The sequence below is a fragment of the Quercus lobata genome, chromosome 3 (assembly GCF_001633185.2).
Source record: "Quercus lobata isolate SW786 chromosome 3, ValleyOak3.0 Primary Assembly, whole genome shotgun sequence".
Classification (NCBI taxonomy): Eukaryota; Viridiplantae; Streptophyta; class Magnoliopsida; order Fagales; family Fagaceae; genus Quercus; species Quercus lobata.
In genome coordinates, this window is record NC_044906.1 from 28,209,827 (window position 1) to 28,233,313 (window position 23,487).

The 23,487-nt window shown below is 29.1% G+C and overlaps 2 protein-coding genes across 2 annotated transcripts in view; both read left to right on the forward strand.

Moving 5' to 3' along the window:
* The window catches only part of LOC115979210 (ankyrin repeat-containing protein At5g02620-like), an 85,317-nt gene that overhangs the window by 10,250 nt on the left and 51,580 nt on the right, over nt 1-23,487 (forward strand). The gene's annotated exons all lie outside the window — the stretch shown is intronic.
* Nucleotides 8,359-23,442, forward strand: LOC115980678 (ankyrin repeat-containing protein At5g02620-like). The gene is made up of 5 exons (XM_031102906.1): nt 8,359-8,920; nt 18,689-19,077; nt 20,104-20,458; nt 20,534-20,707; nt 23,354-23,442. Exons 1-5 carry the CDS (start codon nt 8,359-8,361, stop codon nt 23,440-23,442), a joined length of 1,569 nt encoding a protein of 522 aa, XP_030958766.1.

The window sequence follows — 23,487 nt, forward strand, 5'->3', positions numbered from 1 at the left end:
AAAAAAAAAAAAAAAAAAAGAGGCAAGGTTAATGCCCAAAAAAAAAAAAAGGGGCAACTTTGCTGCCCATGGAAAGTGTATCGTTCAGCACTTTTCTCTCCTCATTTGTGTAAAGTGTATCGTTCAACACTTTTCTCTTCTCATTTTCCTCCCAAATTGAGAGGATAAAAAAAGGTGGGCCCGGAGGGAAAATTTCCCCCCCTATTTTCTGTCTCTCTTGTTTTCTCTTCCCAATCAAACAGTAAAAAATGTCATTTTCTACCTTATTTTCCTCTCCTTATTTTTCATTCTCCCCGTTTTCACCCCAACCAAACATACCCTTAGTAAATCCCTTACTTGAATTTGTTAGTATAATATATTCGTAGATCATACTTCTTTTCATTTTCTTCTTTATACCATTTAGCACATATTTACTTTAATATATATATTCTTTACTTGTATTTCTTAATACAATATTTTCTTGCATACTTTGTACCGGTCACTTAATCAGAAAACTAATAAGAATATTTCTTACATTTTTATATTCTTTAGTACATAATTCATTTATTGTATTGCAGATTTCAATTTCTTAATATAATATATGTTTTTAGATTTTACTTCTTTATTACTAAATTGTTGTTTGTACCTGGGTTTTATTTAACTCCAACTAGTAAAGTTTATTATTGTTGAATATGAGATTTGATGTTTGAATTCTGTCTATATCAAAAACTAATTAATGTCTTAATTTAATGATATGGAGCAATCATCATGGAGTAATGTTATAAGTTAAAATTTCATCGTATCTATATAATAATAAAAAGTAGTTTAAACGGTTTTCTTAGAGAATTTACAGAGCAAGCTTGCGGAACTAAATGATATATATTCAAGTTTTTTATTATTATTATTATTATTTTAATTTTGTTTATTGCGTATAACTTTTAAATGGAGATCAACCACAAAATTTTGTTAGACAAATGTAACAGGATGTTCATAGTGGGTCTTGCAATACTTTTTTATGGTGAAAAACGGAAGTGGGTCTAGCAAATACTTCAATCTTCATGACTCATTTCTTGCAAACCCCATCAATTGGTTGCCCACTTTAATTACCTACTATTTCTTCTTAAAAAAATAAAAAAATAAAAAAATAAAATTGCCTGCTAGTTTGTATTTTTGTAATGCCTACATACTCATGGACGCGTTTAACAATAAATAATATGTACTCAACTGTTTGAAATTGTTCGTGACCCTTTGGTTGGGTTGGTCGGGTTTGAAGGATTGGTGACTGGTCCAAAGGCCCTTAACCTTGATGTGCTTAACAAAAATAAGTTTGAATACTCTATTCTTCGGACCTTCTTAAAAGTTGAAGAAAAATAAAAAATTATTTTTTTTTTTTTTTTGTCTCATATATATATTAAGGAAAGAGCAAAAAATTCTCCCAAAATTGGGGCCCTTGTTAAGTAACCTCTTAGACGATGGTCTGAGTGGTCCAGGCTTAGGCCCGGCTTAGTTATGGCATTGGGAACAAGTTGTAAACTAACTTAAAAAAAAGAGATTACTTTAGTTTGTGTGATACCATCGTGCTTCACGCCCCTAACCACTTTAATTCAAGTCACCCCACAAGTGGATCATAGTAAAAGCAATTACATTAGTCGGTATAAAAAATTTCCTCTATTTTACACAAAAAACCTATTTTTTCTATTTTACACTATCACTTTTACAAAACACTCACATCAGTTTATCTATTATACACACTTTTTTATTAAAATAATATTTTCTCACAATTTTTTTTATTATTTCCCACCTAACCCTCCTTTTTCCTCTAAATACTTCCCTTTCTTCTTCACACAATCCTAATCTCTATCTCTGCCTCTCTGTCTTCTCCTTCTTCTTCTTCTTCTTCTTCTTCTTCTTTCTTTTTTTTTTTTTTTTTTTTTTTTTTTTAGAATCTTTTTCCTTCCTCTTCTCCGTCAACCCATCACAACCACCATCATCATCACTATACGATCGACAAACCATTCAAGATCAAAAACGCACCCAACCCGAAACCCACTAATCAAACAACGAGAAATCAGTGAGTTGACTGACGATGATTTGATCAGGCTTTGTGCAGCAGTGGCTTGATCTTGATCAGCGAGTTGATCAGCGGCAATGGTTTGATCTTGATCAAATGAGAAAAACGGAGAGTGAGGGGAGAGTGGTCGGTGGCGATTTGATTAGGCGGCGTGTGGTTGATGTTAATCGGCGGCAATGGTGTGATGTTGATCGGCGGCGAGAGATTGGTGGCGATCGGCAATCGTGGAAGCTAGAGGGATGAGATGAGAGAAAGAGAGAGCTGAGAGTGTATTTCGCCATTCTGATCTGATTGAGAAAACGAAAGAGGTGAGAGTCAGAGGGGATAGAAAGAAGAAGAGAGGGTGAGAGAAAAAAAAATATATACTAAAATATGATATGCAAATGCTACAGTAGCTGTGCATATATACACGATTATTGTAGCAATTGTGCATAAATGCACAATTTTGGTGTTTTTTGATCCAAACTATGTAAAAAGACTACATTTTTCTATTTTTCACAAGTTTACACAACCTGATGTAATTTCTCTAAACTTAGTAAATTACCTTCTTTTTCTTTTTCTTTTTTTAATCTTTTTTTTCCCCTCAAGAAGAGTAAGATTACACGTTGATGCTTTGCATCCATTATTTTAATCATTTATTATAAAACATTGTAAAGAGTAATACGAGGGACATAAAAAGAAGTTTACAACTTTTACAACAATAACTTGTCATGCATTGGCATAGATTCCCTTAAATTGGTGCCATGCATGACCGAGGACACGTAGAACTTCCACAAAATATATAAGAACAACGAAATCCGCATCACAGCTCTTGTCTTAGTGCATAGGTAGGAGCTACTAATATAATTCACGAACTATAAATTACAAGTATATTATAAGATTAAATATATATAGTCAAGAAAGAACACAGCATATCTAAATGATTAAAGTAACGTATAAGAATATTCCAAGTCTAAGAGGTGAAATATAATAAGCTAAGTATCAAGGATATGTACAGATTAATAAGGAGAAACCAATATGTGTCTTAGATCTCAAGCATAAAAGCAAAAGTCACGAGTTCATAATAAATAAATAAATAAAAATTGTAAACTTCGAATATTCCAAAGGAAATGTCTAGAGAAGGAAAAGTAGAAAGCTTGGTTTTTAAAGTTCCACTTACTTTAATAATACACAACCAATCAGTGAAGCAAAAAATCACCATGGTTAATTATCAAAATTCACGGAGTCTCAACTCAAAGAAATTAAACATGGTGGAGTTAGTACGAATTTCTTTGATCTCACAATTACAATATCCTATAAAACAAATTAAAATTAAAGTCTATTATCGATAATAATTCTATTAATTTAATTGCTTTCATATTGTGGATTTAAAATTTTTCATTATGGATATTAATAAATCCTTTGTGCATTTAAGAACTCACATTTAGTTAAAACGATATCTACTCAATAACAATAATAATTAGCTAGTTCGTGAGAATCACTTTGGGACTACACGTCACAGAAATATTACAAGAGTGCAAGACCCAAACAAACAATAGTGAGAATCACTTTTTCTTTGCTAAATTCTTTTCTTTATAATTTCTCCCTTGTAATATATATCCTTAACTTGGATTTTTTGTTTTATTATATTCATTGCTTGTACTTCCTAGATACTTAACTATGGCAACGGCCTGCCGGGTACGTCCATAAATTTGAACTTGTGTCTTAGAGAATAGAGAGTACAGACAATCATAAGGAAAGTTGTGACGGCGAGCTAGCTAGCGATTGATTATATCACCCACCCCTCTGCAGGTATGAGCTCTCATTTTCTATTTTCTTTTTTTGATATTTAGTATTGTTGAATAGAAGTTTCTAACAGCATCAGCCACCTAGTTTTGTCAGAAAACTGTGATATGATTTTCGTAGTAGAAGTAGCAGGTTAGAAGGGTTATAAGTTTATGTTTGGCAGGTTATGTTTGTGTGGGGGTCAAGAAAAGGGTAGTAGATTACAATATCGGCCAATCCAAATTCCTCAAGTAACCTCTTAACCTTAATATGACCTTTTTACTTAACAGGTTGATATGACATGACTCACGTAACCTGCTTGATAAATAAATACCGTATTAGGTTGATATAGATAGAACTTTTTTTTTTTTAATTTTTTTTATAAATATATTCTATTGTGTTGGCATAAACATGACAGATCACCTACTTCAAAAATATAATGAAAAATGATAAACGTATCTTATATTTTGAAAGCACATAAATTATAATAACTATAACCAAATAAATTATACACTAATTCTAATTTACAATAACATCAATTAAAGTACAAATATTTTATTTCAATCTAATAAAATTCGATCAAATTTTAGAATATAAAATCTATAAATAAAAAAAATAAAAATAAAGGCTGAGAAGAGTTTTCATTTTTTTTTTTTTTTTTGTGTGAAAATGGTAGGTACCATAGAGTAACAATGAAAATTTTATCAATATAACCAAATTGACCATTTATCAATCTATCATAGCAAGTTGACCCATATTGACACAAACCCATTTATCCTAAAAATTAACCTCCAAAAAATTGTGCTGGGTTAATATTGTGTTTGTGGGTCATTTGAAACCTTGCCGCCCAAGAAATGATGAGTCTCTTGCTGTGATACCTATTACATATTTGATAGCGAGATGCCCATGTGTGAAAGGTTGCCCAATAGTGACCACTTTAATTATCTTTTTTTTTTGTTAGACTTTAATCATCTTATACACCATTATTCACTATCTATAGGGCATAGTTCACTCCCAAATTGGTTTATAGAACTACATGAAAATTCAAATAATCATTCATATATATTTTTAGTCACATGACCTATTTAGTAAATCATGCATCTTGTTAATTAAATAATTTATTTAATACACATTGATGATTTAATGAATTTCCATATAATTAGTGGTTAAAGGAAATTAAATTCTCTAAATCGCCTTAGAGGGAATCTTTGTCCATATATCAATTAGTTCAGATTATTTGTTATGACTAATGTGTGTTTGAATAATGGGGTTTACTATTATTATTATTATTATTATTATTATTTGAAAAACACACACACACAAAGGGACAGGAAATTGGGTTTTAATATAAAGATACACTATAAATTCCACAAAATATCATGATAACTTTTAAGGAGAGTACAATAAGTCATATTACACATTTTTTTTTTTTTTTTATAAAGGGGTTTATTTAAATTGATTTACTTATTCTTAAAAATTATAAATTGATTAAAATTAAAATTATACTTAAATAAGGTAAGGTGTGAAAATCGTAAATAATAATAATTGTGACCCAAAATCGTAATTTGCAATTATTATATCTTCCTCGTAATTTACAATAATTTGCAATTTGTAATAATAGTAATTCAAGTAAATAAAATTACTTGAATTTGCAATTTAAATTGTGATCCAAAACTTTTGTTTAATTTGCTGTGATCAAAAGTTTTGGATTTAATCTGTTACTAACCCTTTATAGTGAATTTTCTCTTGGGGGGAAAAAAAGAAGTTAAAACACACTCTATCTCTTGTAGCGTTTTAATTTTTAATTTTTTTTAATTTTTTTTGTTTCTCTTTTGATGGTTAATTAATATTTTAAATAAAATTTGAGGCTAGGGCTTAATTCGTTACATTTTGAAAGCTTACAGTTTAATTTTCTATATGATCAAAAGTTCTGGATTTAGTTTGACTAACCCTATTATAGTGAATTTTCTCTGAAGGGGAAAAAAAGTTAAAACACTACTCGGAGAGAGAGAGAGAGAGAGAGAGAGAGAACTTCCCTATCATCCGCGGTACATTAATTGTCCACCAGCACACACCTCCCAAAATTGGTTGCCCTCAACTCAACCTCACCTGTAGTGTTAGCAATTGTCTGCATGGAATTTCCAAGGACCTCATTTCCCACCAACCCAACTGTTTCCCATTATCCACATGATTACCCTCCTCTTTTTCTCTTCTTCATTCTCAGCTTATCATGATGATCAGCTGCTCCATTTTTCTACTTTTATAATTGATAATCTAATGTCTTCCCCCTGCAAGATTTTTATTCTCTCTCTCTCTCTCTCTCTCTCTCTCTCTCTCCCCACATAACAACCAAGCTATCAAGAAAGTCGAGTAATTTTTATTTCATATTTTTTTCACTGATACAAATAACTTTTTCTTTTTTTGAAAGTAGACAATAGCTGATATGAATAACTTGTGATCGGTAGTTTGACAATTGAGTAATTATCATTTCTTTCTTTTTTAAAAATTTTTTGTTGCTTCTTCTTAAGCCATTGATGAAAAGATTGAATGCAAAGTGGTGTTGATCAATTGAGAGAGAGTGAGAGAGACAAAGAGAACCTAGAATCATATGAGATTTTTCAAGATTTATTGTCGAATAAATTGATTTTTTATGGTTTTTTTTTTTTTTAATTTTCATTACATTCCTTTTCGTTCATTTAGGATTCATTTGTTTCAACATAATTTTTCAAATACTTCCTTTAGTTGAAATTGCTAGTCAACTTCAAAATATTTTTAATTTGACCTAAATAATATGGGGTGTAAATTGTTTTATGACCTTAAGGGGGTATTTGGTTCACTATGAGGTGCCCTTAATGTGATGCATATTACAATGATGTGACATTGAGAATTTCGGTTTATTTTATTTTTTCTAACACTACCATAATTTATAATTATAAAATATATCACATGATCTTAATCTCATTACCTTCCTGAATAATGTAATGTTGTATTCTTGTATTAAGATTACATTAATGTAAGATTATAATAACGTAATATTATGATATAATGTAATATCACGATGAGCCAAACGTTCCCTAGGAGTAAAAAAATTTATGTTGTCAATTCACAATAGCCCCCTCCCCCACTTGGTCTACCACTATGACCCAATTGTCTCTCTCTCTCTCTCTCTCTCTCTCTCTCTCTCTCTCTCTCTCTCATATACTCCCCTTGCTCAACCCAACATTATGCAACCACTGGCACAAGCCTGTCGTAGATTATATTTTGATATGTTTTGGATTATTGTATGTAATTTATTAATGTGTATGATGAATTTCGGTTATGATGATGGTAGTTTTAGGTTGTGCTTCCCAAGTATTTTTACTACCAACCAAATGCATGCAAATATTTTTAAAATGTGAAACCAAGCACCATAAGAAAAATGAAAAATGCTATGTTTACAATATTTTCAAAACATTTTCACAACAAATTTTAAGTGATAATTTATTATTGGTTGATGTGGGTGAGAAAAAAAGTAATTTAATTTGTGGATTCAATTAGAACCAATAACAACTTACTACCTATAATTTATTGTGAAAATATTGTGAACATAACACTTTTCTAAAATAATTGTTTACAAAAAATATAATTTATTTTCAATAAATATTTTATGCCGAAACAAATGAACTCTTAGTGAAGTTATGATGTAGTTTGGATAATCTGATTATCTTTTTATGAACCCTTACTCCATGACCTTGTTCCCTGAATTTTTGTTTATAACCTCCTTAATTAGTTATATATGATTTCTTTTTTCACCGTTATCAACCAAATTGTAAGCTTTTGCCTTTTGTTTTATCAAACTTGATAAATATATATATATTTGCTCTACACTTATTAGTTTTTATATTATAAAATTTTTCAATACTTATTAGTTATTATATTATTAAAAAATCTGTAATTTACATCATTATTTATGTTTATACTAATTCTTGTGTCGTATTGTATATCTCACAATACACATTTAATAGGCAAACTCTTCCTTTTTCTTATTTCTTACTATTTTATTTCAATTGAGCATACCTAACAAATGCAGCATTCACATCCACTTTTTACAAAATATCTCATTTTACTGTCTCAAAAATTACTTTATCTATTATACTATACTATTTTACGATACACCTAATATCTCAACTATTATTTTATCATACAACACATTAAAATAATATATATACACAATAAAATAATATAACTCAAAACCCAATAAAACCCATAGTTAGTGAAAGAGGGAAGAAGAAAGAGGGTGAACGAATAAAACAGAATAAAAAAAAATAAATACAAGATACTACAGTAAGTTGCATATATAAGAATCTACTATAGCAGTATTGTAAATTTTTTAGGATAACTAGATAAAGTATCATTTTAGTGTTTGTGGATTGTAAAATACCATTTTGGGGCTTTTACAAGCACCAATACTAATGCTCTTAATGATTTTTTTTTTTTTTTTTCATTAATAATCTGTCGTTTGTCTAAAGTCCAAACTCCGGTGCGTAGGTCTAGGGAAATCAGCAATGGAGCGTAAAGGATTTGAACTTTACAACGCAGCTAAAAACAAAGAGGTCTCCTCAAGTACTTTAAGGAGCCTGCTTGAAAAGGTGACATGGGAAAGAAACACCGTCCTTCATTTAGCAGTAAATTTTGAGAACAAAGTTATTGCAGAAAAAATTCTCGAATCAGATCAAAGACTTTTGTACAAGACCAACAACAAAGGTGACACTGCACTGCATATTGCAGCAAGGTTCGGGTATATGGAGATGGTAGAGCTTCTAATAAAGTATAGGAAACAAGATGTTGAACAAGGCATGAATCTCTTAAGGAAACAGAATTCAGAGGAAGATACAGCACTGCATGTTGCTGTACGAAAGGGTGAAAAAAAGAATGTGAAATTGCTAATTGATGAAGACCCAACACTGGCATTGATGACAAATAAAGCAGAAGAGTCCCCCCTCTTCCTGGCTGTGGATAGGGAATTTTATGATATTGCTTTGGAGATCCTGAAATTAGAAAAATGCTCCCCGGAAGGAAGGAAAAACATGAATGCATTGCATGCAGCAGTTATTCGAACTTACAAATGTAAGTCCCCTAATTAATTTCCATTTTTTAATCTATTTTTATCTTTAAAGTCCAAAGTAAAGCAAAATTGTTAAAGTAAAAGAGAGAACTAAGGGGTAGAAAAATTACAAAGAATGCTTGATTTCTCAATTCAAGCAACTTGCATATTGTTAGCGATAGCCTTTCAAGTTCCATGTCGGCTGATTCCAAGAAAAAGAAAAGTTTTATTTCAGCTAATTAAGAATGAGTTAGTTCTGATCAACATAAATTTATAAATACAATAAAATTGATTATTTATAAGATTATGTCTTGAATAATAAAAGTTGTATTTCAATACAAATTATGTAGAGTAGTGAACATAAATTAATAAATAAAATATAATAGATAATTTATTAAACTTATGTTTAAAATAATGATAGTTGAATTTCAATACAAAATCTATATGGTAGTTATAGGAATATAACAAATTTTAATATATTAGATTTATACATTGATATGTCAACTTTTTCAACAAAAAGCGAAAAGATAATAAACAAAATTATTTTTTTATATTGTTGACGTAGCAATAATAAATTTATTATCACATCTGTTTCTGAGAATTTTGTATTAAAATTAGTAGTACATTTAGTATTCCAAATATGTATGTTTTGATTAGAGAAATCTAGAATAATGCCAATAGTATCACAAATATTACTACATATGCTTCACTAATAGATATGTGTGCGCATGTGTGTTTGTTTCTCAAAATTAATGTGTCAATTTTTTAACACAACAAGGAAAATATTTAATTTTTTTTTTATTAAATTGTTGATGAAGCATCAATCACATTAACTGTCAAGTTAATTTATAAGAATTCTTTTTTTCTTTTTTCTTTTTTCTTTTTTTGGTAAAACAAATTGCAAAATCATACAGACACACCCAATTTTACAATATATTGAGTAGGTAACTTACAATAAAAATAAATTAGTTTCACATGAGTCAACCACTAAATCATTTGTTGAGGTAAAATCATTTAGAAGGAATAAAAAAGTTCATTAATCAAATATATAAATGGATTACATGTTTTTAGTAAAATTCTAAGGAAGCCATTATTGAAATTTATGTATAATTTTTTTTTTTTTTTTAATACCAAAAATACAAAGGGAGGTAGGGAGACTTTTTTAAAAGTCAAGGGAGGCATGGCTTATTGATAAAATTGGTAGTAATTTTAACAATATATTTCTTTTTTTTATCTTTTATATAAAGAATATAATATTTTTTGAAAGATCCAATTGGAAAATTCTAAAGCAGCTCATGGAGGGCCCCATACCCTGAAAGTCTGTTTTTGAAAACATTAGAGGTTTGTTTGGATACTGTTTATTTTACTGAAAACTGAAAATTTATTATTGAAAATATTGTAGCAAAATAATTTTTAAATGTGTGAATAGTGCCGTGGGACCCAGAAATACATGGTTATACGCATTCTCACGTTTTTGACTAGGTCGCGAATAGCCATGAGACCCAGTCAAAAATGCAAACGCAAAATAATTTGCACGCAAACGCATGCTAGGTATGGTCTCAACACGGTTGCTCGATCAATTACTTCAGAAATTGGTCATTTTAGTTAAACCAATTTTCAGAACAAAACAAATAGTCTATGTTATTAACTTCTTTTTATCTATCTTAGCTTAAAAATTTTATAATTTTTGTTGTAATATATAAATTAAAGCTCATGTTACCGTGGCAGCTACTTTTGATTTAGCTGTTGAAGGCAGTCCCTTTAAATCCACAAGCGGATGCGTAAATGCCACAAACAAATTCCATCGCAAATGTATCAGATTCGTTGTATACATCACCTGCGGGAAAGTTAAACCACTTCACGATCAGAGAGAAATATCTCGTAAAGGTATGTCCTTTTCTCTCTCTCTCTCTCTCTCTCTCTCTCTCTCTCTCTCTCTCTCTCAAAAATTAAATTTCATTCTATATTTAAAATCTGTAGGAGTTAACAGCATGTTGTAATTATCTCTAATATATATATATATATATATATATATACATATAAAATCACAATAAATGCATAATAGTAGAATATTTAGTGTTATATACAAATGTAATTATAAAACTAGTAAAGTTTTTTGTGATCAAATAAGAGAGCTAGATTCATGTGCATTACACGTGTTTCTAACTAGTAATAATATACTCCCTTCGTCTCAATTTGTTTGCTCTCTATTTTATTTTGGAAATGTTCCAAAATATTATCCTCTTTCTAAAATTAAAAACCATTAATTAAGTAATATTCCTATTATGTCCATACCTTATTTCTAAAACTATTTTTGATAAATTTATTTAGGGATAGTTTTGGAAACTTATACATTTGTATACAACATACAAAATAATAAATGATATTTCCTTATAAGATTTTTGAAACAGGACAAACAAATTGGGACAAAAAGAGTATATAAAATTGAATATTTTGACTTTTAGTTGACTTCACAATATTTTACCACATAAACTTTCAAGTTCTAATAATTTTACACGTCATTATTTTTTCTATTATATATTACTAGCTTGTAACTCCATACATATGCATAGATATATTTAAAAGATACACATTAAGATATATGGTATAATTCTTAAATATATAATTTAAACATTATTGATAGTCATTCTTATTTTTTATTAACTTTTTAAAAAGTCTTGTAAGAATGTTATTAGGTAAAAAAAAATGTAAATTGTCAATTTTTTAAAATATTTTTATGTTCATTAATTCTAGACTCTTTGATTTTTATACACAATAACTCACTTAAATGGATATTTTTATGATATGGTCCCACATTTGATTCCAAAATTAATAAATAAAAATCTCTTTAAAAATAAATAATTTAGGACACATAGCGCAAAATTGGACTTCAATTGTAGAATCCAATTGGATTTTCTCTAAACTTTACCTATTAATATATATATATATATATATAGAGAGAGAGAGAGAGAGAGAGAGAGAGAGAGAGGACTTATAAGTTTGAATTGTTTTTAGTTATACATAAAAAAGACTTATAAATATAAAATCATTCAAACTCTCTCTTCCTCTAATTTTATATATAGAGTTAGATATATGATTGTGTTTTTTATGATTTATTTATATTGAACTTCTCGTTTTCTATACTAAATTAACTCATTTGGTGCAAAAATTAAAAAATTTCGATTAGATGGGACATATATATATATGGGTAGGGGTGTCAATATTCGACTCAACCCGCAAACCTGACATAGGTTTTTGCGGGTTAGAGTTGGGCCTTAATGGGTTTGGGTTATAAACAGGTCGACCCAAAAGCGATACGATAAGAAACGTGTCATAAGTGGGTCAACCCACGTAACCTACAATAGACACGTTTGACACACCAATTTATTTATGTCAACTCGAAATGACCCACTTAACACAACCTGTTTAGCTTGTATAACAAATAAATATTCATTTTATTTTAGATTTTTCAAATACTTTTTATATCCAACATATAATTTAAATTAAAAAAGAAAAGTGAATAACTACAAAAACTTTTAAGGGATATAATTGAAAATTAAAACTTTACAAACCCTAAATCTCTAAACCCTATAAACCCTAAATCTCTAAATCTTCTTATAAATACCTTTTTTTTTTTTTTTTCCAGCCATACTACTCACTCTACTATCTTATAGTCTTACGCCAAATTCTCAAACTCAAAGTTTCAAACCAATTGTTGCTCTCTCTCTCTCTCTCTCTCTCATGTGTTTAGTGAGTTTTAGAATTAAAGAAAACTATTTTCTTAGTGTTTTAAAATTCTGCAGTAATTTTTTCTACATAATGTTTTTGTTCTATAAACTTTAGTCTACTGTTTGCTCAAATTCTTTCAATATTGATACTTAGCATCTAGCAAGTTCCAAGGATATAATATTTTTGTTGAATTATGTTATTTTATTTTTGTTAAACTATATTATTTTGAATTTAGGTTGAAGTGTATGCACTTTTTTTGGAGTGTAAAGAACTTATTTTAGATGAATGTTATATTTTTGTTGAACTATATTATTTTGAATGTGGGTTGAAGACTTGAAGTATATGTACTACTTTTGAGATGTAAAAAAAAAAAAAAAAAAAAAATTTCTAGATGGATACTATATTTAATATTATGTAGGTTAAAATGAATTGTGTTACATTCATGTCAACCCAACACAACTCATTTATTAAGCATGTCAAATGGGTTGGGTTAGGTCAAGCTGCCTTATTAACAGGTCGGGTTAGGGTTGAAGGATCATGACATGACTGTTAAATGGATCGGGTTAGGATTGAGCCATTTAGTCGAATACCCCTACCTTGACACAACACGAACCCAACACGCTAACCTGAATTGACACCCCTATATATGGGTTGGGTTCAAGTTACACCTGGTATAACTCTAAGCAATGTTACACCATCTAATAACTTGTTATAAAATTTATATTTTGAAAATCCCACCGTTGAATTATATATTTTATATGTTTTTAACATTCTTGTCAATTTTCATGTCAATTGGATGTTATTTACTATTGGATCCATAAGCTCATATTCTATGCATTATTTTAAACTACAAAAATTTTAATTTAAACAATTGATTAATGACATGGCTATTAATCTTTGATCACCATGAAAATTTGCAAGCATAGAGAATATACGAAGATAATGTAATCTAATGGTGGATTTGTCAAAATTCGCATCCAATTAAAATATATTAAATGGTGTAATATTACTTAGAGTTACATCAGATGTAATTCGAACTCAATCCTATATATATAAAATTGAATTGTTTTTAGTTCTATTAAAAAAAAAGGCTCATAAATATAAAATCATTCAAAAATTATGTGTGTTTATTTATTTATGGTTTACTTATATTGGACTCCCCGTTTTTTACACTAAATTAACTTATTTGGCACAAAAACTAAAAAATAAAAAATAAAAAATTAAATGGGACACATGTCGCAAAATTAAACTCTAATTGAAATCCAATTGTTACATTGAATTAACTTACTTGGCACAAAAATTTTAAAACTTAGATTAGATGGGATACGTGGCACAAAATTAGACTCTAATCGAATTTCAATTTGAAATCTAATTGGATTTTCTCTTAGTTTTACCTATTATATATATATATATATATAGAGAGAGAGAGAGAGAGAGAGAGAGAGAGAGAGAGAGATTGGGGTAGTTACACTTTACTCCCTTAAGTTTAGAGAAATGACATTGTACCCTAAACTTAAAGGAAAAAAACACTTTTCCCACAACATGCAATTGACCAAATTCTGTGAAATTAATATTAAAAATATTATGTACTAACTTGCAAAGTTTCAAACTTATCTTATTTTATAATGAAATTTATTGTTTTAAATTTTTAATTAAAGTGTATTTTGAAATATTAAGTCTAAATTTTTCTTCTTATTATTTTTTTCAATGGGTTATGGATATGTTTATTATTGGAAGTGTTTTGGTGCTTGATAAATTTTGTATTTTTATTCTATATATATCAATTATTATTTTACTAACCATGGTTAAAATTTTGTAAAGAGATCTTCTTTTTAAAATATTAGAATATTTCATTATTAATACAAATGAAAAAGAGGGAGGGGAGGGGGGGGGGGGGGGGGAAGGGGGAGAGTGTTAATTTCTTCAAACCTTAAAGAAAGGAAGTGTTTTTTTCACTTCAGGTTCAAGCCCTTCAGGGTGAAATGTCATTTTCTTAAACCTCAAAGAATGAGAGAGTAATTACCCCTATATTCTTTAGTTGATTTTACATTATATTCTATATTTACCCTACATTAAAATCTGACCAAATCATATTTTCTTCAAATAGTAGAATATATATATATATATATATATATATATTATTTCATATATTTAACTTATTTAAACATATAATCTAATTTTTTTCTATACACATCCTATATATAATATATATATTTTTAATATATATTGTATAACAATCTTTAAAATACATGTCTCTACTTCTCTTATAGTACTCTCGCAGTCACTCATTCTCTTTTTGTATCATCTTTATATCATCAATATGTTAAGCCATCTCTTTTAGGATTAATAAAACATCTCCAACCTGACCTACCTCACTATCACCCCTTGTGTTGCGGGTTAGCTTTTCCCCACGTGTGACAGAGCCAGAAATTTTTCTCAATGGGAGCCAAGGTAAATGTATTATTGTATTCCAGTATCTTTAACACTTAATATAAATGTGTATGAATTCATTTTTGAAAAAGAAAAAAATCTTTTGCTAAAGAGATTTCCTTAAATATTTTTATAAACATATACTTTAAAAGCTCATAAAATTAATGACTTATATATGACAAACAAAGTCAATATTAAAAAGAAATAAAGGAGTCAATAATAAATTAAAGTGTTTTTTTTTTTTTTTAAGGGTCATTACTTAAAATTTATTCAAAATTTTGAATATTTAACATTAACATATGGTAGAGGGTCATTTTGGAAAACCAGAGGGACCTTGGTCTCCCTTTCCTTCACCACTGCTCCCCGCCTCACACCATTGTAATCCCTAGGTGGGTTTGTAAAGTCCATTGTCTGTTTTTTCTTGAATGCCATTTTGTGGTTACTGTTAACTATTAGTTTGCTTGTTAGGATAATTTTATATCCCAAACGTGTAGAATTCTTTGTCAAGATTGTGTTAGGTGAGGGAAAGGAGTGGTATGCCACAAACACCCCCATCTATCTATCTATCTATCTATCTATATCTATATATACATACTAATAGCCAAAACTCAAAGAAAATCCAATTAGATTTTAATTGGATTCTCATTTTTGTGCCACGTGTCTCGTTTAATTTTTAATTTAGTACCAAGTAAATTATTGAGTGTAAAAATCAAATTAGATTCCAAATTGGATTTCAATTTAAATCCAATTTTTTGCCACGTGTCCATCTAAAGTTTTAATTTTTGTGATAAGTGAATTATTGGGTGCAAAAACCGAATAGTCTAAAACCAAATAAATTTTCAATTTATATATATATATATATATATATATATATAAATATTTATAATGAGAAACCATTACATATTTTAGAAATATATGATTTATAAAAGTGTAAGCTAATATCATATATAATTTGAACTTCTTTTCAAAAAAATTTTAATTTGAATTGTATAATTTTTAATTTTTTTAATTGTACCCTTGCATATGCATAGGCCTACATACTAATCTATATATATAATAATAGGTGAAACTGAGAAAAACTCAAATTAAAATTATAAATTAGAGTTTTAATTTTACGCCATGTGTCCTAAATTATTTATTCTTAAAGAGTTTTATTTTTTAATTTTAGAATCAAATGTGAGATCACATCATAAATATTCATTCAGGTGAGTTATTAAGTACAAAAATCAAAGAGTTTAGAATAAATAAATCATAAAAAAATAATAAGAAAAATAATAAAAAAGCGCTTCACAATAATTTAAAATATATATATATATGGACAATTTACATTTTATACCTAATAATATCCTTACAAAATTTTTTAAGGGGTTAACAAAATATAAAATGACTATTAATAGTATTTAAATTATATATATAGAAATTATATTATGCATCTTATTATATATTTTTAAGTGTATCTATGCATATGCATTGAGTTACAAACTAGTATATATTAATAGGCAAAGTTTAGAGAAAATTCAATTAGTATCTAATTTTGCACTATGTGTCTAAATTTATGTGAGAACCACACCATAATTATCCACTTTAGTTTGCGCCATGTGTCTACTTAAGTTTTTTAATTTTTGTGCCAAGCGAGTTAATAAATGCAAAATACTAAGAATCTAATATTAATGAACTACAAAAATTAAAAAAAAAAAAAAAAAAAAAAAAAAAAAAAAAAAAAAATCACATATACTTAATAAAAATCACCACACATTCTATCATATTAAAAATTAAAAGAAAAAAATGATCATAAGTATTATTAAATTTAGGTAAGAATTTTAATATGTGACTAAATACGTTTACTTTATTTATATTTTTATGATAAAAATTGTGTTTAATTTTAAATGTATCTATACCTATGCATTAATGTATAAGTTACATGCTATTTTTTTTATTTATTTTTAATTTGACTAATTATTTATATTTTTATTAAAAAATTGTGTTTATTTTTAAATGCATCTATCTGTTTGCATGGGTTAAATGTTAATAATAATAAAAGTAGTGTTCTAAATTAAATGCCTTCTATTTAATAAAGATTTGATTAAATTATATATTTTTGCTATAGTTTGGGGTGATTTCAAATTAAACCCTAGTTTCTTTAAAAGAAAATTAATTCAAACCATGAATATAAAATCCATTGCACCCTCAATGGATTATTGTTAACTAAAAATAGCTTAAATTCATAATCTATGACTAAAACCTTTGGTTAATATTTTTTAAACGTACATGTCAAATTACAAGAATGTTGTTCAAAGTTTTATTTATATATAAATTGAATAATTTTTCATTTTTATAATAAGTTGAATCTTACACATCGTGCATGCACTATTTAACTGAATGTGAATATTATATGTTATATAACATAATTTTACGAAATGACTCATTATAATTACATTGAAATTATTAACATAATTTATTTTAAGTGGAATTATATTATGAAAGTTTTTATAAAAATTAGGATACTGCTTTGACTAAAACTCAATTATTTCAAAAAAAAAAAAAATTAAAGGATACTATTATTTACTTTAAAATATTTTTTTAATTTAATAAAAATTATGATCTTAATATACGTTTTTAAATACAACTTGAAGAAAAAATTTTTCTATTTTTATTATCTATTTCATTCTTTAACTTCAATCATATTGCAGAAATGTTTTCTTAGTTTACCAATGAATTTTAATTAACATCGGAAGAGTATAATACTAATACACCTTACAAGTTGTGGTGTTTTCACCCAGATGCACTCATAGTTTTTATATATATCTTTTTCCCTCTTTTCTTCAACAATATGTTTTTATTATGTGCATGCATAATATAAATAAGTTAATTAAGACAATGTGCTACAGGGAAGACTCTTACTTAAAAATCATAAGTTTAAAATACAACTTCAATAAACATCCTATTACCGATCATTTCAATATATTATTAAAAATATTTATTATTTTTATATTAAATTAAAAAAGCTTCATAAGTCTAAAATATTACTTCAATTAATTTTGTTTTCTTTATTTATCTTGAATGAGGCAAAAGAGAACCAAAATCCTATATGAGTCCCACATTATTAAGGCAAAGGGGGTTGTGCTTTATATGGAGGCCTTGGACTTTAATTAGAAAAAGGTCTTTTAGAACCTTTAGGGATGGAGGCTATATAACACTCTCAAAGAGAGCAACATTTTACTAATGATGAGTTGAGGCATAACAAAAAACCTTTTAAAAGTGAGGTGAGAGAGAACTAAAACTTGACTACGTGGTCACATTTCCAAGGCAAAGAGAGTTATTATGCCTTATATGAAGGCCTTATAGGTTCTAACCTATTGATCTTTGTTGCCTCTCAAGATTGAGTACCGGATACCCTTCCATGTTCCTCAAGATGAGCTTATTTAATTAGAAAATTCTTTGAACCAATCGAACCTCGACCGTGATTTTTCCTTCTCTGTATAGACTTTGTGGAAAAGCTGATGGATAAATGCACACCCACACAAGCGGATGACTTTGGTTGGATTCCTCTTCACTATGCTGCATACACTTTGGCGATGTGGAACTCGTAAAACTGTTTCTGGATAAGGATACATCCCTTGCTTACTTGACAGACAAAGAAGGCATGTCTGCCCTTCACATTTCAGCTAATAAAGGACATGTTGATGTAATGGATACACTCATTAAAAGATGTCCAGATATTTGTGAGTTGTTGGACAATAAAGGTAGGACAGCTCTTCATTATGCTGTGGAAAGTGGAATGCCAAAAACAGTAAAGTTTCTGCTACGCAAAGAGGAATTTCAAAATCTTATAAATGAGCAAGATGAAGAAGGAAACACGCCTCTGCACCTAGCAGCCACTCGAGGGTATGCTATGATCGTACAAAGTCTGTCACTTTTCAGTAAAGTTGACAACGTGATCAAGAACAAGGCAGATAGGACCACTCTTGACATTCTCCGATCAAAAACTCAGAAAAATATTCTGTTTTGGCTAGCAGATGAGGTAAGCTGTACAATTGCTACAAAACTACATATCATTTGTGGGGGAAAAGTTTTCCCTCTATGTTGAGGAAGTTCACAATTCCTCCCTCTTATCTTTAAAACTAATTAATTTTTCTCTGTATGTTTGAAAAATAAGTTAATACTGTTAATTTGTTAATTTTTTTACTTAAATTTAATGAAATTACAATAATTACATATACAATCCTCAAATTTCACTCTTTCTTGTAGTGAAAAGACTAACAAGTTCTTCAAAAAATTTCACTGGATTTAGTTAAGAAAGTAACGGATTGGGAGTTTTTGCTCTTTATCTAAACATAAAGGGAGAAATAGGTTGGTTTTAAAAATAAGAAGGAAAATTATAAACTACCTCAAACATAGAGGAGAAAAAAAAAAAAAAAATTCTACTAATTTATGTTTCAGACAAACTTTTTTTTTTTTTTTTTTGAGAAATGTTTCTGACAACTTGGTTTCAACTTTCTAGGAATATTTATGATATTAAAAATAGAAATTAATTAACTATATATGTGTATGTGTATGTGTATTATTTTCGATAAAGGGCACATTGGATTAACAACTAAATACATTTTTGTATGTTGAAATTAAATTATTTAATTTAGTTTATTCTACATTATACAAGGTTGACACAGACTAATTTGTTAAGAAGTTATGGAGGATCCAAAATTTTGGCACGGCTTGTTGTTGTTCTACATCATATAACGTATATAACCACCATTCTTGTTAATTGTCAATCATATTGAATGTTAACATGTATATCAATTTATGCTTTTACTATTTATACTATATCATAGAACAAAGATTAATTTTAAATGGCAATATTTCATGGGTTAATTTCAAATTACAGATTAATAATCGGCTTGATTCAGTCAAAAGAAAGAATATTAGTTTCTCAACCTAAAAAGAAAAAGAAGTGAACAGTGGACCCAAAAAAAGAAAAGAAAAAAAGAAGCATTGATATATATGATGGGACCTCGACATAGGAAATCATTGATATAGTTTGCTGTAACAGATGCCGTTGGGACCTTTCATCCCTTTTTTTAGATACAATATCGGCTATCTACCCAGTTTGGAAACGGTGGCCACTAGAGAAACAAAAGAAGCACATTCTATTGAGACTGCTACGAATGGAGAAGGACATCATGATCAAAACAAAGTGTCAAAGAAAGAGCTCAATGTGGAAGGAAATAATAATGAGGAAAAAAAGACTGAAGCCCCATGCCAGAAAGCACAAGATAATCACCCTGTCCAGAAAGAAGAATCCAGTCAAATTTTGGCGAGCACATCATTAATGGTAGCAACAATAGTCGCAACTGTCGCGTTTCAAGCAGCCTGCCAAGATCCCGGTGGGTACGATGACAAAAGCGGTGAGCCAAATCTAAAAGAACATAATTCGTTCAAAAGATTTATGATATTTAACTCCGTGTCTTTTGGTTTATCAGCCTTCTTAATGTGTTTTCAGTTCATAGTTGCCATTCTCCCACGATATTTCCAAATCCCATACCCACGACTCTTTATATTCATGCTGTCTGAGCTGTCCCTTCTCTGTATGATAGTAGCTTTTCTATCTGTACTCAACACCCAAAATTCTAAGCCTTCTGATTCTTCTGCAACTGGTACTTATTTTGCCTTCTTTCTTCCATTCTTCCCTTTCATGCTCCTATTTTACGCTCATTTTATGGTAAAACACCTTTCCAATTATCGTTTTCTCTTTTTCTCCTCGTCATATTTTCCTTTGCGGCACATTAAGATTTCTCAAGTCAAGGGGCACCGAAGGATTCCCTGTTGTTAATTTTATCTATCCTCTAATCTCCATGTCTCCTTTCCTCTCCTTTATTTCTCTGGCAATGGCTCCAGTTTGATTTCTTATTTCTTGTGTGTTTGTTTAATGTCAAAAATAAGAATTTCTGTTTGCTTCATTGGCCTCTATAATAGGGTGATATCAGATAGCATGTTTACCTGTATTAATCTCTAATGTTTCATAATGCGCGCATATGTAAGTTCTGGACTTCTGGAGTGATATCTGTTCTTGATATTGCTGTTATCTTATTATTAAATACATAAAATTGTAATCTTTATGGATAAACTATATATTTGCTAATAATTCCATAAGTCGTCAAGCAGAGCTTAATTAAGTAAGTTTCAATAGTTACAAAGTTCATTTCTGTTATAAATTATAAATGTCTAGGGGGCTGAGTACTGCTCTTACATTTCTGGTCTTAATAATTAGACACTGATCTTTTGCACCAGTTTCTTTATCTTATTTTTATTTTTTAGATTTGGGATTACAATTGGTAGAAAAACCCAAGCCTTAACTAATCCATATATTGGATTAGACCTCCTGAAGGCAACTTCAGATAGGTCATTCGGAATCAATTGCCAGAATTTTATGAATACTTTGAACTAGAAAAATAAAAAAACAACCTATGATTTCATTCGTCCATTAACGTATTTGAGTTTAATTTCTTTCCTGAACTATTGGCTGTGTCAATTTAGGCTTTGAAATTAGATGCTATCCCTTTCCCCAGTTTCTTTTTACTTTTTGGAAATTAAATAATTCCTACAAAATTGCTTTATAAATCGAGTGTGTCAATTTGTAGTTTACTTTAATCCTTAGTAATAGCCTATTACTAATAGGAGACCAAAAATGTTTAGCAGAATTTGTGTGAGACAGTGGAAACGATTAAACGATGCTTCAAATTAAGAGGCCTAAGGGAGAGAGAGGTTTTGTGTGTGTGTGTGTGTGTGTTTTGAGGCAGAGGGGACATTGGTTAATTAGTACATGCCTTAATATCGTTTTCCTTCATGGTCTTTGTCCTTAAAAGGAGATTTCAATGGTACATGCATGGGAGAAATTATTCATTCCACCGGGAGGACCATATTAACAATGCCTAATGCATTCCCCCTCAATTATATTTAGGCATTTGTGATAACTTATTGAGTCAAATCATAGTTACTAATCCAGATATTTTTTTAAACAATATAATAATAAATAAAGCAGTAAAAGCACACACAAGTTTAATATTAAAGTGAAAAATCAAATAAGAACCTCTTCAGTGGGAAAATCACTATGTAGACCAATCTTGTAGAAAAATCACTATAGGAAAAGCAGATACAACCATCTACTAATAAAAAATTTGTTCAACTGTACTCTCTATTGTGACCTCTATAATTATCTTGTTTGCCTTGACACCACAATTGCCCAGAACCTCTAGAATTTTTCCTAAGTGACTTTTCCCTAGGAACTCCTTGTCCACATTAACCAAAGCCTATGGCACTCCAAGGAACATATGTGAAGATTTGTTGTAGGGAACATCTATAAAAAAATTGTATTGTGGTTTCAAACTATTAAACACTCTCTTTAGGATTATAAGGTAAGAGGGTAAACTAACGTGGTTTTCCAAAAGGTCAAAGGTGAAGGCATAAATTTTCTCTAAATCGCTTTGAGTTTTGCAATCTCTGATTTAGGAAAAGATTGTGCACAAAAGCACTTTATATAAGTGCTCAAAGTAGGATTTTTAACTAACTTTTGCGATGGATGCTTTACGGTGAGAAACAAGAATTTCATTACAAGAAAAGGCCATGAAATATGCCAACAATAAAATCTTAACAAATTCCCCCTTTGAGCATTCACAGACAATATATCCCAATAAGCACCCATATAGTATAGAAAGCCCCGATAAACCAAATACCAAACTAGGACTCGTTATTTCTACTAGAGAGTAGAAATTCAATGAAAACTTTTGACAAATAACCTATCTTTCCTAAAAGCATGAACAACCATATTAAAACGCATGGAGAAAAAAACATGTAACTCACAAGTAGAAAAGACAGCAGCGTACATAAACTTTTGAATCACATAGTAAGCATAAGTGAATATTGATTCAAGAAGAAATAACCACTATTTGGCGTCAATACTTTGCCCAAACAAAGGAAAATGTGTTATAGCCATAAACTTTTTTATAATTTTTTTTTACAATTTGTTAATGTGATGAAAAGTTATTAGTAAGTAAAATGTAATAATGTTACTAAAGGAACTAGTAAAAATTTGTTACAATTTATAAAAATGTTTATAAAATAATTTATGTTTATAGCATTAGTCCAAAACAAAAATAATAGGTATTCTCTTCCCCATGATAGCATACATAAAGAAACCTACTTTCCCAATAGCTACTCCCCCTCATTTAAATCTTTCTAGATAAAGTATTCACACCCTCCCTTTTTGTCACAAATGACAAAGGATAATCCTCGATGATTTGCAGATTGGGGATCTCGAGTCTCAACTCTGGAGAACATCCAATCGCAAATTAATCCAAGCCAAAAGGGCAGTGATGACATCATGAGTGCGTAGAATGATGTCCTGAAAATTTTGGTGCACCGAGAGCGAAGAATACGC